Genomic DNA, 18,521 nt, shown 5'->3' on the forward strand with positions numbered 1-18,521 from the left:
CTGTATCTCATATCACAAACTTACATGTGCGTTTGCTTCTTTGTCTTTGTGTTCTGTCTTCCTGAAGCCACACAAAAACATGAAAACCCTGCTCTGTGGCAGGTAGGATGTGCTGAAAACCTTTTTGAATGCTTTATTGTGTGCTTAAGTTCCATGTATAGATGATCAAATGTCTTATGCGATTTACCAAGATGGATATGCAAAGTCCACATGAACCATAAAACATCATAGGGCTTCAGGCATCTCAAGGCTCGGGAACTTAGCTGGGAAACTGGAGGCCCTCCTTGCTGGCGGATTGCCTAGGGGCATACGGCTGGTGAATGAAGTTCCTGGGCCCAGTCATGTTATTCCTTATAGGGTATCTGCCCTCTCCCTCAGCTGTCCACTAGTGCCTCATGTTCAGGACATTCATGGAGACTTGTTTCCCCTACAGCGTTGATGACAAGACCCCGTATCTGGCTCTGGGTGCTGTGAAGAACATCTCCCTGAACATATCCATCTCCAACCTTGGGGATGATGCCTATGATGCCAATGTGTCCTTCAACGTCTCCCGAGAGCTCTTCTTCATCAACATGTGGCAGAAGGTAAGGAGGAAAGCCCGACGGGAGAGTCTTTTTTCCATCTACCGCCTTGGTTTGGGGCTTGGAATTTGCCATGATTCTTCCAAGACTGTTCCTTTATGTAGCATTTGGAGCTACTTGAATTTTTTCCCCTTGGAAAAAGTGTGGGCTGGGGCGATAGCACAGCGGTAGGGTGTTTGCCTTGCATGCAGCCAATATGGCCGACCCGAGTTCGATTCCTCTGCCCCTCTCGGAGAGCCTGGCAAGCTACCGAGAGTATCTCGCCCGCATGGTAGAGCCTAGCAAGCTACCCTTGATGTATTCGATATGCCTAACACAGTAACAATAAAGTCTCCAATGGAGACGTTACTGGGTCTGCTCGAGCAAATCGATGAACAATGGGAGGACCATGACCATGACCGTGAAAAAAGTGTGTGGGTGTAGGCAGGGAAGAAACCCGAAAAACCCTGTGTCAGGAGGTTCCCAGATCTCACATGCCTCCGTGTCTCCTTGCTCGAGCCATCTCTCAACAGTCACAGGTCTAGGTCCTTCTTAGTCACCATCTCCAGCATCTCCAGACTGGTGAATTCCATTTTCAGGTCAATTGTGCAAAGCAAATGAAGAAGTAAGGATAGCTCGGCTTATTGCTTACTGGGCTTGTCACCAATGACGCATTGCAGGGTTCCCATTAGAGGGCTGTATTTGTTGGTTTATCCCTTTATCATATTATTCCTGAAATATTTTGTGAATTGATAAAAATCAAATTATTTCCGTGAATTGAGTGAGTCTTTGGGTGCAAATTAATTTATTTGAGTGACTCAAAGTTGAAAGAGCACCATTCAGAAAGTCAAAGGGGAGCTGGCACAGACTCCTGCCCATCTTCAGCTGCATGAACCACATTTGGGAGGAGAGACTCAGGGCCCCTCTGCAGGCAGGAAGAATGAGCAAGAGGTGGGCGCACTAATTCTTGCCTGCATTTGCAGTGTGTCCCATTGCTGATGGCATTGCAGTGCTCGGCCTTGATATTTGTTTGCATGGCACCAAAATCACTTTCTAAGGGTAATCTTTGCCCAGCCCACATCCAAGCACTGGGTCTGCCTTTGATCCACTGGGTGGCCTGATATTCAGATCCAGAACCTGCCGAGCTCATGGATACCACAGGTCTTGCCACCCCTCTCCCAGCTTGGACCACTGAAGTTTCAAACAACAAAATTTTCTAGAATGGCTTCTCAGACTCTGCTGCTCAGATGCCTGAGGAGTTCTGCTATTGGTAAAGTCACAGAAGCAGTCAGGGAGGACTTTGGGGGTTGGCAGTGATGGTCAAGTAGCAGAGGATGTGCCATATGTGTAAAAGGTCCTGGGTTCCATCCCCTTCACCCCCACAAATGCTGCCACATGGGAGCCCGGTAACCCCTCAGCACCAGCGGGAATGTGGGGAGGACATGGTTTGGGCCACCTCTGTGTCCTCAGAACTGTCCCTTGGTATCATCCCAGTCAAGACAAAGCAGGGTATGTCCCGGGCTCTGGTGAATCTGACTACACAAGAGTGTGGTCCTGCCTGCCCCGTATAGCTACTTTCCTACAAGGTCAGGAGATGAGAGGTGGGTGGGTGGGTGGAGAGGGGCAACTTGGAGCTCCAGACCAGCCTCACACACTGTGACAACTGAACAGATGTGCCTGACTATGGGGCCTGGGTCCCTCACACAGGACCCATGGAGAACAGTCTCTGCACAGTCACAAGGAGGAATAGTTGAGTTTTCCCTGAGCACTTTGACTTGGCTTTTTTGCCTGTGGACACAAAGACGTAATTCAGTCATATCTTTATAACTGACTTTGTTATCGCAGTTGTCTGCGAGCAAGTTCTCTATGGCCGGATCCACCTCTATGGTGCCAGTCTGCAGGATTTGGTGGTGATGGTGAGGCACTAAGTCACCTCCTGGATCTCACTTTGTTTCCTTTTGCCGTATTTTCCTTCTTAGCATGGAAACAGCGGAATAATCTCTCCTGTGCTATACTATAAATTACTTACAGAATCCTATGCTTAGTTATTTAGAGTATTTTAGTATTGTTCTCTTTGAGATAATGTTGGGTGTGCCTATCATGTGGGTTAGTAGAAATAAGTGATGAGAGCCTCTGTTCTACAACTGTTGGGCAGATGGGAAGGATACGTGGAACCTACTTACTATACCCAGGGCCATGACCTATGTTTTCTTATTCCATGCTTGCTGCAGATATCCAGCCACATCTAACTTCCTGTGGAAATGCTCTTGGATAGGAGGAGTGAGGAAAGCAGCAGGAGGTGGGGGAGGGGCCAAGGGAGGCTCTGCTGGGTTAGAATCTCACCTTGTTCTGATGTGTAGGATGGGAGGATGGGAGGGGATACTCTGGAGCAGAGGTTCCCAAACTTATGTGGCCTACAGCCCCCATTTCACAAAAGAGTTACTCACCATGCCCTGGAAATCCACCTCCTTTCACACGTTGGTGCTGGCACTGCAAGTTGTGTTAACTAAATCACATTCATACATATGCCATGGCCAGGCCAGCATGTTAGCAAACAAACAGCAAGCATCTCCCCTTTCCTAGTTGCACCCAAAGTTACTCTGGCCACTCTAGATTATGGACTAAGGGTACCGGGAAAGGGGTGGTATCATTGACTTTGGGAAATGTTGCTCTAAAGGACAAATCCTTTAAGGGACTTGTTTCTCCTCGAAGCATCAGAGGTGTGTCGTTGTTCCTCTGTGTCATCAGGGAGTCCTAGGTGGGAGAGGAGAGGCATGGCCCCCCACATTCTGGAATAGGAGCTGGGGCCAGTCGGTCACGTGAAGGACTGGAGAAGACCAGAGTGTGTGCTTGGCCTCTGGAGCTGATTTTGGAGGAATGGGAGCCTCTCATTTTGATCTCTGTGCCATCGAGTCCTGGAAACCTGAAAAGCCTTGGGGTCTAATTGCATATCTCAGTCCTTTGCTCCACAGGGTCGCCCAGGCAATAAAAGACGTAGTCCCTGAGTACTAACCCACAAACCTCCCTCGGCACTTGCCAGGGGTGAATCCCCAAACCAAAAGCTAAAAACCAAACCAAAACAAACCAAAAAAACTTCTTGGCACAGGGAACCCCAGGCTTCAGTATTGTAGAAAGCTGGCAAGGGCTCGGGGGACCCATGTGGTGCCAAGGATCAAACTTGAGTTAGCCTTGTACAAGACTAGGACCCTACCAGCTGTACTATTGCTTTGACTTAGACCTCATGAATGCTTAAGAATATAAAGATGCTAATGCCAGAGCAATAGTACAGTGGGTAGGGCACTTTACCTGTAAGCAGCCAACCTGGATTTGAACCCCAAAACCCCATATGGTCCCCCAACTCCAACAGGAGCGATTCCTGAGCCAGAGGATCTGCACTGAGCAGGTGTGGTCCTCCCCCCAAAAAACAAAAAAAAATTTTTAAAGACTACAAAGATTCTGTGGATACCTAACAGAAAAGAAACCATTTCATCTAGATCTTTTCTGTATTGATATAAAAAATTAGAACATGCTCCACAATGAGCTATGCCTAGCTCCACAAGGATTCTATGCCCAGGGACCAGGGAAATAGTGCAGGGGTTGGCATGTGGAAGAAGATGTTCCTCCCTGGCTTTGCCTGGGTGGCTGGGAGTTGCTGGAGGTCCAGAGCTCAGCCAGATGAGGTGCTGATGGTGCCTAGAACCACAGTGCTAAATCAGCACAGCTCCCACAGGCCCATGCATCCAGGTGCTTGTTCTGCGTAGTTGGTTGAGATCAGCAGGAGTGACTCCAGGCCCTTAGCTCTACTTGGAAATTACCTTCCCCTACCCCCAAATTCTCTACCTCACAACTTGGCCTGCACTGTGAGGGCAACGAAGACCCCCTTCATGTGGAAGGGAATTTGGGGTCTGTTAACTCTCCAGGATTACCAGAAGCAGTCTGCCACATGACCTAGATAGATGCAGGACGTCTCTCTGCAGTGATGTGTGGAGACCTGGACAGGGCTGAGTGTCAACAGAGAAGGGATGAAAGGGAAAGGTGTGACCCAGCCAGCAGGTGACCACAGCGGGAAACTTGGGCTCATCCTGCCACAGACACTCAGGGAGACAGTCTGAGGGATGCATCTCAGCACATAACCCTGAGAGGCAAGGAAGCTGCGAGTCTTCCCCACCGACTCCTGTCCCCATCCACAGAGTGTGACTCCATGGCAGCCGCTCATTCCCCTCCCTCATTCCTAGCATGCTCCAGGCCTGGGAAATCCCCTCTCAGGCAGAGACGGGTAAGGGGCTGGCTTCAGGTGGTCAGCCTAGCGGTTGGTTCTGGGGCACACCAGTGCTCACTCACTCTGGAAGACCACCGCTGAGGAAGAGTCACTACCCATAAAGCAACCAAGAACATAGCAGTGGTCAAATAAGAGCAGGAGTTCATGCCATAAAGCACCAGAGTAAGCAGAAACAACACTGACAGGCATTTAAAATGGTGACCAAATGTCAAACAGAAGCCTCAACCAGATTACTGAAAACTGAGCCCACAAGAAGCTCAGTCCTGTCATAAAACTTGAGGAGAAACTTGACTGCCCCACTCCTGCTGCTTCACATCTTTGGGATGAAGTTCAGACGCCAGACACATATGTCAGCTGCTCACAGGCAACCTCTCTGAGACCATCCTGCCATCCTTCTCCCCTTCCACGCTGTTCCCCAGCCCCCACTGCCCTCTGGAATCTGCCTCCTTTGTAACTGACACTGCCTTAATCTAGGGACCACTGTCTCATGTTTGTTGGGTGAATGGCTCTGCTCTCAGATCTCAGCTCACCCGGGCAGTGCAGGTGGTGTAGATGGAGGGGGGCCGGGGGCGGGGGTGAATGGTTGTTCCTCCTGCTTCTTGGCATCCAGAGAGGACGAGCAGCTCAGGACCCAGGCCTGCAGCCCCACATGTTGCTTTCGAGACAGGACAGGAGCATCCCCCGAAAGGCACAGCTGCATTCCTCGATCTCTGCCGGTCCTTTCCTTGAAGGGAAAGCTGCTTATGAGAAAATGTGGGCTGCACGTGGACAGCCATCTGTTGGATCCTCTCTCGCCTCAAGAAGGCAAACGTGAAAACACACTATAAAATCGAACTTAATTTGTCAGTGGCTGCTGGGCTGTTTGGCAGGTTGGCATGTACTGCTGTCCAGCTGGAGAGTAGTGTCTCGGGGCCAGACATTGGTCCCCTGGAGTGCCCCGGGGTTGGAAGGGCTGGGCCGTGCAAGAAGAGAACGGGAAGCTTGAGGAGTTCCCAGTTTGGCATCCTGGGACCTCACACAACTGCAGGGTCCCCTTCCTGTTGGGTTCCATGTGAGTGATACCCACAGAGAAAGCCATGAGGCAGGCCCTGGACCTATGCAACTGGCACAGACCTGCAGGCAGGAGAAAGCCTGCTTTAATTTCTCACTGTAATGCCAGTAGGCACATGGGGCATCAGGTCTTCTTGGCTCCGGGGATCAGAAATGGATTGTTAGACAGAGGTTAAGAGCACTGCCCGGTGCCCAGGGTGGTGCCAGCTATTAGTCACATGTCAAGTAAGATGTCGCTGGTCCCCGCTCACAGGGACTCAGAACCGCATAGAGTGAGAGCCACGTCCATTAAAAGCCCAGAAGCCCACCAGGCAGAAGAACTGGGGGTATCACTGTGATGCATGGAGAAGACAGGTAGAGCAAGTTTTTGGTGCCACAGCTGGTTCCAGGTGGCACAGAATCCTTCACTAAATGCTTCAGGCAGAGGCAGGAGCAGCTGACCCCAGTTCCTTCCACATGCTCTCCCCCATGCACTGCACAACCAAGCGGCAGCACATTCTCTGAGAACCATTACCCAGTTGGTGGAGAGTCACTGGGAGGGGCCCCTCCTGATCACTGCTCAGAAGACCCTTTGCCCCTTCAAATAAAATTAAAAGGAAGAATAAAAGACAGCCTCGAGAAGGAAATCCTCTGCTTCTCTTTCTAGCATCTGGGTCACCTGGAGAAGTGCTGGGAACATCTAGGGCTGAGAAGAATCTGCTGTGAGCCCCTGCATGGGCACAGACCTTAAGTCTCACCAGTTCCACAAGATGGTCATCCAACCACACCTGAGTCCCACTTATTCTGCACAAGCCACCTGATTTCTCAGAGATCTGTGGAGCTCAGGTTGGAAGTGATGAGGAATTGCTCTTTGCAAGAAAGGAAAGTCTTCAATATAAAGAAATTATTATTGAGGAAATGTATTAAAAAGCAATTAGAAAATGGCATGTTATAAATACAAATACAAGTTTTATGAGTAAAAAAAAAGAAGAAAGGAAAGTCTTAGTCGTACCCCGGATTTCCAGTCATTTTGCCTTCCCTCACAGAAAAGAACTTCCATAGAGAAATGAACAGGGAGGTAACTTTTATGTGGAGATTATGAGGAAGGACATAGAGTGTGCTGGCTTCCTCAGAAGGCAGAGAGCCCTGCATGGCTCTTGGGATGGGGTTATATATGGATGTTCTTCAGATCACCTGGGCCTAGAGTTTTTTGTGGACCACACCTGTGCCCACAAAGTGGGTCCAGCCATAAATGCTCTCTAACTACCACAGGGCTAGTGACAGGGTAACTTCCTTAATTTTCATCTTGGTTTTATTACTTCCTGAGAACTCTGCCAATCTCTGCCTGCCCAATGTCTCTGCCAACTTCGAAATTTCAGCTGTTTCCTACAGTCAGTTTGACCTGGGTCAAGGGTCTCTTCTCTCGTGCTTCCGTTTCTTTCTGTGTTAAAAGAGAGGCTCTAAATGTGAAATGACACCAACATTCAGGACTTGTATATGAGTGTCCCTTCCATACAGCCCGCCTCCCACCACACCCGAACATATACCTCAGATCTTTCTCGCTCACACAGAGGAAGATACAGTCACCTACACCAGATCATGGTGGGATGTACAGCGGGAGAAGAAAGAAAGCACTAGAACATAGAAATCTGAGGGTGTCCGCCTCTTTTCAAACTGAAAATCAAGGTTTATGGTCTTCACAAAGGACTATGTGTGCACGTGCATCTACATGTGTGGGTATCTTCAAACTGTCAACTAAAGTAGAAATGGCTTTAAATAGATTTAGGCAATGCAGAGGTTAAGGCACTTGACTTGCATGCAGTTCACCCTGGTTCAATCCCCAGCACCACATAGGTTGCCCAGAGCCCTGCCAAGAATGGTTCCAGAGCTCCACTGGGTTTGGCCTCCACCCCCAAAAAGGGAACATAAAGTCAATGGATCACCTTTGTTTAAAAAAATAAATAAATAAATAATGGGTTGGAGCTATAGCACAGTGGGTAGGGTGTTTGCCTTGCACGTGGCTGACTCAGGTTCGATCCCCAGCATCCCATATGGTCCACCAGCACTGCCAGGAGTAATTCCTGAGTGCAGAGCTAGGAGCAACCCCTGAGCATTGCTGGGTGTGACCAACCCCGAAAATGAGAGAAGAAGAAGAAGAAGAAGAAGAAGAAGAAGAAGAAGAAGAAGAAGAAGAAGAAGAAGAAGAAGAAGAAGAGGAAGAGGAAGAGGAAGAGGAAGAGGAAGAGGAAGAGGAAGAGGAAGAGGAAGAAGAAGAAGAAGAAGAAGAAGAAGAAGAAGAAGGTGACATGAAAAATTAAGTGCATAGCAGTTCAACAGATGTTGTGACTCTTGTTTGCTTTTAATTGTGAATGTTTGTTTTTTTTTTCTTGCTCCTGAAAGTTGGACATTTGAGGGGTTGAAGATACCATCTCTTTGAGTTCAGGATGTGTTCTTATTCAAATATAATGATGCAGGTGGTAATATCAAGACTTGAAGAATGATAAACTCTAAACGTAGGAGGAGGTTGTGAATCAGGAGGACAGGGCAGAGGTCTGCAGGGCCATGGTGGGCCCCGGGGGAGTCTGGTGGAAGTGTATCCGGGAAAAGCTGTCTGTGTTTCTGAAGGAGAGTCTGGATGAAGAAGCTAAGGCATAAAGAAGCATTGTTGTGGCTGGAGCCATAGTACAGCAGGTAGGGTGTTTGCCTTGCACATGGCTGACCTGGGTTCAATCTGAGGCAGCCCATATGGCCCTCTCGCACCGCCAAGAGTAATTCCTGAGTGCAGATCCAGGAGTAACCCCTGTGCATCACTGGGTGTGACCCAAAAAGCAAAAATAAATAAAAGTGGCGTTGATGTTGTAGAGGAGGAATCAAGAACAAAAGCCAACAGGCCAGGAAAGTCAGAAGGCAGATAAGGTAGGAGGATGAGCAGGAATCCAGCAGGGGGATGAGGCAGGAGGATGAGTGGGAATCCAACAGGGAAACTGTGGAACCTCCAGTGGTAAAGCACCTGTTAATGTTTGGGTTCCTACGATGTGTGGTGACTCTCAGCAGCCATTTGCGTGACTCTCTTACTGCTTTTCTTCATTCACACCCGCTGTGGCCAGGGCAACCATCTGGCCTGGGCAACCATCTGGCCGGACTGCTCTCCAGCTCCCACATTCAGCCACTGCTGGAGCCACTGCTGATGCGCCCTTGGTTGAAGTTCTTACACGTGTGCTCATAATCAGTAGAGACACATGGTTAAAATTGTGCCCATGGAGGGTGGTGCTCACCAAGGTGATGCTCACCTGGTGGTACTCACCAGGGGTTGTATTTCCTGGCTATGGCACTCACATTATTTTTGCTTTCAGTGCTTTTTGAGGGAGGAGGGATGCAGCCCTTTTTGTGGCACTGTACACATCTGGAGGTTTGGTATTCCCAGACAACAGAGCTGCCAGGTTTCTGCAGGAGGTGACATGTGAGACCCTGGAGCTTTGAACTCATGACCACATACTTGCAAGGCTGAGCTCAAAGTCCCTGTGCTAGTCTCTTTGACTCTGTTACTAAATTTGATGAGTGGGGTCAACACTCCCTGCCACCGCTGTACCTGGGCGGGGGGGAATTGGTTGCATTGGTGCCTGTGAAGGATTAAAGTCCTACTTCTGATGCAGTCCTAAAACTTGCCAGGGATCCCCTCTGGCCTCGGTGCTGTGGCGGGTGGGGGGGGGCGGGGGGCACCTTGGCTGAGAAGCAAAGGTCTTGCAATTCCTTGGATCAGTTTTCTGGGCACACTGCCCCAGAGAAAATTTGATGAGTGGGTCCATTTCCTTGAGAGACAAAGATAGGGGTATGGGCCCTGTTGTATTTTATTTCCTCCCCAAGACATGTCCCGAGTACGGAAGGTGTGATGCACTTAGTAGCTACTGGAAAGAGACCTCCAGTCTCGCTCCCTCTGAGGAGTGAGAGGTTTGAGTCCTGGCTTCCATTACCACTGGGGGCAGAATCGCTCCAGATGGGCATTGGCAGCCCCACTGGGATCATTCTCCCTGGCACTCTCCCTGGCAACCCCCCCCCCCCACACACACACACACACACTACACACACAGAGGCCTGCTTCACGTGTTTTTCTTGGAAAGCGTTTCTTCCTCTTCATACCTACCTTCACCCCAGAAAAGGTGGCCCCTTTCTCTTCTCACTTTCAAAGTTGATGGCGCCAGGTGATAAAATGGATCCAGTTTCCAGCTGCAGGTTGAATGGGGGAAGATCAGGCGCTTCTGTGGCTGTCCACGTTTCTGTTTGGGGGAGGGGCCTGGCCTCAGACCCAAAGAAACCTCCTCCTCCCCATACCCTCTGCAGAAGCAGCTCCCCTCCCTGTGAATCTGGGGGGCCTTGCAGAAGTTGGTGCACCCGTTTGTCCCTCCACCGATTACGCAGCTTCCAGGCAGCCCCACTTCTCCCTGCAGCAGGAACTGATTTCCATTGTGTGCCTGTTCTCCCCATGTCTCTCTTCAAGTTAATAGTAGCCCCGAGTCAAACACAACCCTTAGATGTTTATAGTCATCTTGGCTGGGCCATTAAGATGATGAATGAACTCACTGCTTGCCCTGGTAAGAGCGCCCTGGGGGTGGATATCGATACTCAGAAAATAATAAGTCTTTTCCGCCCCTTTCCTGTTTGTAATCCAGTGCCCCCATCCCCCTGGTGACTGTTCCCTGAACTTCCTGCCTGATGCTAGGCAGCAAAAGCTCACCTGGCTCCCAGCCCATCGGAGGCTCTAACACAGCAGCAGTAAAGCTCTGTCTGGCCCATCCTGACAGTTAAGTGTAGACCCCAGGGTCCCAAGGGCTTTTCAGAAGTAGGGAGATTGGCAGAGGGGACAGACCCCAGAGACCAGGTGCTTGAGTCTCACCTGGAGCACCAGTGTCCGTCACCTGAGAATTTCCCAGCCCAGAATGACTGGGGCCTAAAGGCAAGCAGGGCCCCTTCTGGCCGGCGTCAGTAGCATGGAAAGGGTGGTGAGATCCCACTGTCCACTGCCCATAGTGGCGTGGCCCCAGCCTTGAAGGGTGGGCTCACTTTCCACCTATATGAAAGCCTCATTTGTGCATTCACTGTGTTTGGAAGGAAGGCTCCGGTTTTGCTGTAGAAAATGTCAACAGCACTGTAGCTCCAACAGGGTTCAATTAAGACAGATGGTTCCCAGAATGGCAGGACTTGGGGGGAACCTGGCGGGGGCGGGGGGTGGTCAGCAAGCAGAAAACCTGTGCAAAACCTCTGGATTATTTTTTCATAATGAACTGCAAAAGGGGCCATTTAATAATTTCTTCTTTGGAGCAGGGGATCTTGGATTTAATTCTCTTTTTCATAAAGCAGCCCAATACCTCTTAAAAAGAAAGCCAAGGAAGGGTTGGAGCAATAGCACAGCGGGTAGGGCGTTTGCCTTGCACACAGCAGGCCCAGGTTCAATCCCCAGCATCCACATGGTCCCCTGAGCACTTCCAGGGGTAATTCCTGAATGCAGAGCCAGGAGTAACCCCTGTGCATCACCAGGTGTGACCCAAAAAGAAAATATAGAAAGCCAAGGAAGAAGACCACTTAAATAAGGCCAAAAACCAAAACAAAGCAACACAAAACAAACAAACAAAAAAACACTGCCACAATCAAGAAGCACCCAGGGGCCTCCAGCTGAGGTGTCCCTGGGAGTGGTTTCTGAGGGCTGTGCTCTTGGGAGACGCTCTGATATGGGGGAACAGGACTAAGCAGGGAACAGAACCTTCCAAACAAGGTCCCAGCCTGATGCTGTGGAGGGTCTGCAATGGGGTGCACACCTGGACATTGTCCCCTCTCAGGGCAGGAAGTTGAGACTCTGCTCTCCACAGACCCCATCACTGGCTGAGGCTTCCAGAGGAACAAAGGTGCCAGGCATTGCCCACGCTCTAAGTGACTGGTGCCAGCCCCAAAACAGCCCTCTAAGACCCACCAGTGCTGGCCCCTGGGAACAGATGCAGAGGGAAGCCTTGACACAGTCCCTCCAGGGCCTGATTCCAGGGAAGAATGAAGGTGTCTCTACAGCAGGATGCCTATCACCTGGTGTTCTGTGCAAGGTAGACAAGACTCTGTGGTCCCGATGTGTTTGCATGGGCCTTTTATCCCTTGGACACAGGATATTGAAATTAGAGATAGGCAAACAAGGGCCAGGGGGATTTAACCACGTGTGTGCATGCACAGCTCCAGCCTATTACACCCCTCCATCTGTCATATCATCATCTCTGTGAGGCCAGAGTTACCAGCAGTCCCATGGTTCCAGATAACCCCATGTCTGTGCTGGCCACTGGTACTGTTCTTACCCAGGCACCTGAGTACCTCTAGCCAGCCTAGTCAGTTCTCCCAAGCAAATAAATATAGCATCTGATTTTTTTAACTCACGTAGGTATGTGTTTGGCTGCTTGGAACAGAAAAGTCAACTTTTAGCCGCAGATCCTAATGAGATTCTTGATTTTGTTCTTTCACAATAATCAGTTGTAAGGTGGGCATCCCATGACTGGTGGGCACCTTCCAGAACCTGGTTCCTTCGAGCTTTCTACCCAGCCATTCTGCATGTGGCTACCTTGCGCTCACCACACTCTATATGGCAACTGTACCCGTGGCAGTAAGAAGGACAAGGAGCCTCCTTGACCTTTTGTGGCAGGGCATCAGGAGAGTGGGAGTGGAGAGTTGGGCCGTACCAAATGATGCTCAGGGTTTACTCCTGGTGCTATGCTCAGGGATCACTCCTGGCAGGACTGGGGGGACCATATGGGATACCTAGGATCAAACCTGGATTGCAGCATTCAAGGCAAGTGTCTTAAGCTCTGTACTATCACTCCAGCTCCAGAGCCTTCCCCCTTTTAAGAAATCTTCTTGAAGCAGCACCGAACCTTTTTTCATGCACATTTCATTGGCCAGGACCATGTCACATGGCCACCCTAATCACAAAGGAGGCAAGGTGGTAAGTCAGCCCAAGTGGACACATTGGCCTCTTACCCCCGGCAGGTTATATTTATGGAAAGAAGAGAAGAATGGCCACAGGAGGGGCATCAACTGCTCCAGCCACCCAGAAACCTGGCAGAGGCTGTTTGCAAGTATGTATTGTTGAGATGCAATGTAGACCTAGAGGAAGGACAAAGCATGACTTATGGGCAAAGGGCAATTGTAATTCCCTTTTGTCTGAGTCTTTCTAGGTTCTTGCATTACTACACTCAAAACTTAGTTTCATCATCCCAGCAAACCCTTGTTTGAGAGAGCTGTCTTGCCTTCAAAGTTCCCCTGGTGTGAACCAGCAGGAGATGTGGATCAGGGTCAAAATGACTAAGCGCCCAGAAAGTCCACTCCTCCAGACCCTAGTGAGGTACCCAGAGTATCTCACATTCTACCTCCTCTCACTTCATTCATTTGTCCACTTTTTATTTTCACAAGGTGAAGTCATTTGAGTGCTCATGTCAGTGTATTTGGATATCACTTGATCACTTGATAACCCATTACTCATCGATTTACTCAAGCAGGTGCCAGTAACGTCTCCATTCGTCCCTGTTGCGTGCTAACGTAGCCCAATGGCATCTGCTCGTTCTAGGAACATGCAGAGCCTCAAACCGATCATTCAGGATCTTGACGAAGAAGTCTGACATCTTGTAGGTGGGCATCCACGTGATCTTTTGACATCGCATGGAATCCAGTCAGTAATGTCTCTAGTCCAGCAGTCGTCTTTAAACCTCATTACATGTCCAGCCCATCTGATTTTTGATACCTTGGCAAATGAGACAGCGTCCCTGGTTCTTGAGCATTGACGGAGATCGGAACTCCGGATTCTATCTCTTATTTGAGTGAAGCATGATACTCCAAGCATAGCTCTTTCGATTCCTCTTTGAGAGACCCGAATAGCGTTCTCATCCTGTTTTCGTAGGGCCCAGGTCTCTGAGGCATATGTTAATGCAGGAAGAACAGTGGAATCGAAGAGATGTGCTCGGAGCTGGAGGTTCTTTGTCCTCTTAGTTATTTCTTCAATGCTCTTGAAGGCATTCCAAGCCGCTCTCTTCCTCCTGCGTAACTCAGGTGCCAGTTCATTCATCATGTTGATTTCTCCACCGAGGTATATATAACTGTTGCATTCGGAGATGGTGGTTTCCGTTGAGAGTGAATGGAACATCAGGAACAAGACTGTTTCTCATGAACATTGTCTTTTTGAGATTCAGTTGTAATCCGACCTTTCCACACTCACGGTCGAAGTCGGTTAGCATTTGTGCCCCTTGGCTGATGTTTGGTGTTATTAGAACGATGTCATCAGCAAAGCGGAGGTGGTGTAGTTGCCGGCCGTCTATCTTCACTCCCATTCCTTCCCATTACAGTCATTGCATGATGTTCTCGAGGGTGGCACTGAAGAGTTTCGGTGAAATGGTATCACCCTGCTGAAATAATTTGGATATAAGGATATAGGGATCCAATAAATGTTCCCCCAGTCTCTCTGCAGGCCAATCTGTGCAAGAGGAGTCAAGGCCCAGCATCCCTATCTGTTTGACTGACGTATTTCCAAGCCGTTCTGCACTGTTCCACCTATCTGTCTCTGGGCTGTCTTATGTTAGAGGAACAGCCCTTCCGCACTGTTCAATCTTTCTATCTCTGCGCTATCTTATTTTAGCACCTTCCTTTTCCAAAATGAGAAACGCTGGCCTGGAGTTCTGTCCAGCAAGCCCAGCATCAAAATTATCATTATTTCAGATATAAACAGGATGTTTCTATTAATGTGACAGCCATGCACCATTTTCTCTACTTGTGATGCATTTCCTCTCTTTCTTTCTATTCTTGTGACGCTATTTGGGAGTGGAGTTGGGCTATTTATACCCTTGCTGCTCCAAGTACAGTGCCTGGGCCAAGAGCAGGTACTACACCCAAGATCTTATTAAAGGGCAGAGCCTCAGAGCTGAGTCTAGCGATCCTGCAGCTGAGGAGCGGAGCATACATGACACGTGGGCATTTGTGCCAAGTGAAGGAGGCCAAGGATCCTGCCTTTAGGTTCTCTCATGTGGCAAATTACCAAGACATTGCAGAGAACCATGAATGCACTTGGAACCTGGGACCTGGTGGTGCTTTGGGGATGCTAGCCCCGGGCAAGCATGGAGTACTCACCTAGTGGCCTGGGAGAGAAGGAACAGGCGACTCATGAGCCCTCCCCACTGAACGCTCTCTCTGGCCCCCATAGGGTTAAAATTTTTAATGGCATCCCAGAGCTAGATAGATAGTATAGGAGTTTAGGTGTTTGTCTTACATGCAGCTCACCCCAGTTTGACCCCCCCCCCAGTACCACACATGGTCTCCCAAGCATTACCATGTATGATTCCTGAATAAGCCCTGAGCACCACCAGGTGTGACTCAACACCCCACTCCCAAACAACCCTTCATTAAGGACTCACCTTGCAGGGAGCAAAGAGGTCTGGTCTTCTGTAAAGGAAAAGAAGCTGTAAAGGGCCAGAGAGCAAGTCAGAGATTAAGGTGCCTGCCTAGCACGTGGCCAGCCCTGGTCCCATCCTCAGCAGTACAAAATCTGAGCACCACTGGGTACAGGTCTAGAGGTCCCCGAGCACATTGGGGAGATCTAGGTAATCCCTGAGCAGTATCTCATCCTTGTTCCTTCCTTCCCATTCCAGTTGGCCAAGAACCACCAGGAGTCCTTGGACCTCCTGAGCACCTATTGGAAGACAACCTTACCCACCAAAAAAAAAGTGGGGGGCGGCGGGGGGAAGAGAAGAAGTTAAGTGGAGAAAACAAAAATGCAAAGTCAGGGAAGGATCCCAAGGCCAGTCTCAAGACAGCTAGGAAGCAACAGTCACCCAGAGCCTTGAGCATAGGCACATACATGTAACTGAAGTGTCAAGAATATTTTTACACACAACCAAAGTCAATGCAAGAAACTCTCTGGCCCATAGAGGAGACTGCTAGGAGCCAGGACTGGCCGGTGCCTGCCTAGTACTTGGCCACTGACAGTGGTGAAAATGGGCTTCCCAGCCCGAACCTCTTCCCAGCATGGCTCATTGCTCCCCCTTTGTTTTATTTTTCAAACCTTTAATTACATTTTTATCAATTTTTTTCGCTAGCCTAAAATTCATGCATCATAAGTGTTCAGATCCATGATTTCAACCGGTATTTACACCCCTCTAGCCAACCACCAGCCTCAAGAATCAGAATATTTCCAGCAGTTCAGAAGAATGTACAAAATGGGACTCTTCCCCACTCTTCCCCGACAAAACAACCCTGTTCTCTTTGCAGGAGACAGATGCTCCATTCTTTTGGGCTCTGCTCTTTCTCTCACGCCCAACAACAGTTTTATAGGCAGCCTGTCTGTCGACTGAACATACAACGTATTTCTGTAGTCCCACCACTTTGAACTGTCCGGTTGCTTCTGTCCTGGCCCCAGGCACCTTCTTCTGTCTGATTAACTGCCCTGGCTTCCATCATAGCTGTCCTTCCCACTTACACCCAGCACCCCCTTCCCCCAGGAGCTCCCATCTCCACAGTGTTTCTGTGACTCTGTGAGGCTGGTGCCATTGCTGTGTCTCTGGGCAGATCTTCCACTCTTCCATGATAGCTACCTGGCCTTTTTGCTGCTCCTGACTACACACGGTACTTGCGCCCGCTTCGGGGCTTCTGCACTGGCACTTCCCCCAGATACATGCATGGCCCAGTCCATCAATTACTTCTTGCCTCCTCTTCAATCTCTCCTGACTTAGAAGCATGCTGGTGTTCCAAACATCCCCATTCTGTCACTTTGCCCTGAGTGTTCATGACTTACTACCATCAGACATATTATTTCTGGCTAATAATATCGGTCCTCTCATTGGATGCTAATCTCCCTAGAGTGTGGAATAGCTTGTTATTCTCTGATTTATTCCCAGTTCCTAGGAACCGGTGAGTTAGGGAGGTAAAGTCTGGGGAGTGAAAAAGTGAGAGAGAAGAGAAAGACGCTGGGAAAAGACAGGCAAGCTAGCCAAGTGCTACTGTGGCCACCTGTGTCTGCTCCCCCCAGGGAACTTGGACCCATAGAACAAGCCCCTCAAACTCAGCAGCTACCTAAGTGGGCAAGCACTGACAGCTTTACCTGCCAGCTCCCAGAAGTCTCTGCTTAATGCTTCTCCTGGGACTTCGCTGACTCTTGTGAGTTGTTTGTCTGGGGACCAGAGAGGCAAGTGCATGAGAGAATTGTGAGAGTATGTTTGTCCTAACTTCCTCCTTGTATTTTCATCTATTTGTGTGTTTGAACAAACATTCCATCAAGGGGCATGTAGAATATTTTGTGCCTATCTTTCCAGAAATAATAGTCCTTAGTTTATGGCATTTATCTGCAGTCTCTCTTTTATCTTTTAATTTTATTTGCCATCCTCTGTCCGGCAGAAGTCTCTACTCTGTTCATGGTCAAACTCATACTTTCCTTTGAGTGTTGTTTCCAACTCTGGTGTTAGCTTCAATATTCTTTCCCATCACCTGATTATTTCTCATCCCTGGCTATGTTAGCATCACCCAGGTACTTATCGGTGCTTCCTAGTTTAATTTTTGTGTTTGTGCTTAAGTTTCCAGTCCCTCAGTCAAAGACTTCAATGTAAGTGAGAAAATGTAGAGATACAAAATTATATTTTTCAAACAGTCAGTTGTCCCCAAACAATTCATTAAGCACCCGTTATCCACCCACATCCCCTCTAATTTGAATTACATCTTCCTCTTCTCAGTTCCTCCTTATGTTGGGTTCATTTCTGGGTTTCTCCATTCTGTTCCCTGGTTTATCTATTTCAGGATCATAATCAGCTGTAATTAACTGAAGTGTTAGATGACATTTTGATATCTGAAGAAGTCTCTCCTTTTTTTTTCTTTTGGGAAACAATTCTTCATATGAACAAGTCTGCAAAAGTACAGCTGACAACAGAGGAAAAAAATTGCATCACTTGGGACTTACCCACTTTTCCACATTAAATTGATTCTGGTTCATTTTTTTTATTATTATTATTATTTTTTTTACAGTTGTAGATTTACAATTTTTTGTGCTTGGGTTTCGATTATACAATGATCAGATACCCATCCCTCCACCAGTGCCCATTTTTCACCACCATGGATAATATCCCCCCACCCCCATCCCCCCATCCCCCCTGTCTCTGTGGCAGGGCAATCTCCTGTGTTCTCTCTCTCCTTTTGGGTGTTGTGGTCTGCAAAAGAGGCATTGAGTGGCAAACATGTTCAGACCATAGTCTACTTTCGACATGCATCTCCCCTCCTGGGAGGATCCTCCAAACACCCTTTATTTGGTGCTCCCTTCTCTATCTGAACTGCCCTTTCCTCTAGGATACCCAGCTGGCCTCTAAGTTATGGGGCAATCCTCCTGGTGCTCAGCTATTCTTGGGTATTAATCTCATACTTTGTTACTTTATATCCCCCGGATGAATGCAATCTTTCTATGTCTATCCCTCTCTTTCTGAGAAGTCTCTCCTTTTAGTGCGCAAGCTTTTTCAATTCTTTCTGCCTGGTAGGTATCACATGATTCTTCATTCAAACAATCTAGGTCAGAAAAGTCCATTAGTCAATGTCATTGGAATTATATTAAATATTTTCTTTAACTTTGGAAGGTGATGTACAATATTCAGGAAATCCAAAAAATC

General features: G+C 48.7%; 1 protein-coding gene across 1 annotated transcript in view; it reads left to right on the forward strand.

Moving 5' to 3' along the window:
• ITGA9 (integrin subunit alpha 9) overlaps positions 1-18,521 on the forward strand; it is a 329,418-nt gene that overhangs the window by 201,005 nt on the left and 109,892 nt on the right. The window contains exon 18 of the mRNA XM_056129639.1: positions 434-584. Within this exon, the coding sequence (XP_055985614.1) occupies positions 434-584 (151 nt within the window). The remainder of the gene's footprint in view (positions 1-433; positions 585-18,521) is intronic.

Source organism: Sorex fumeus, unplaced genomic scaffold (genome assembly GCF_029834395.1).
Source record: "Sorex fumeus unplaced genomic scaffold, SorFum_2.1 ptg000072l, whole genome shotgun sequence".
NCBI lineage: Eukaryota > Metazoa > Chordata > Mammalia > Eulipotyphla > Soricidae > Sorex > Sorex fumeus.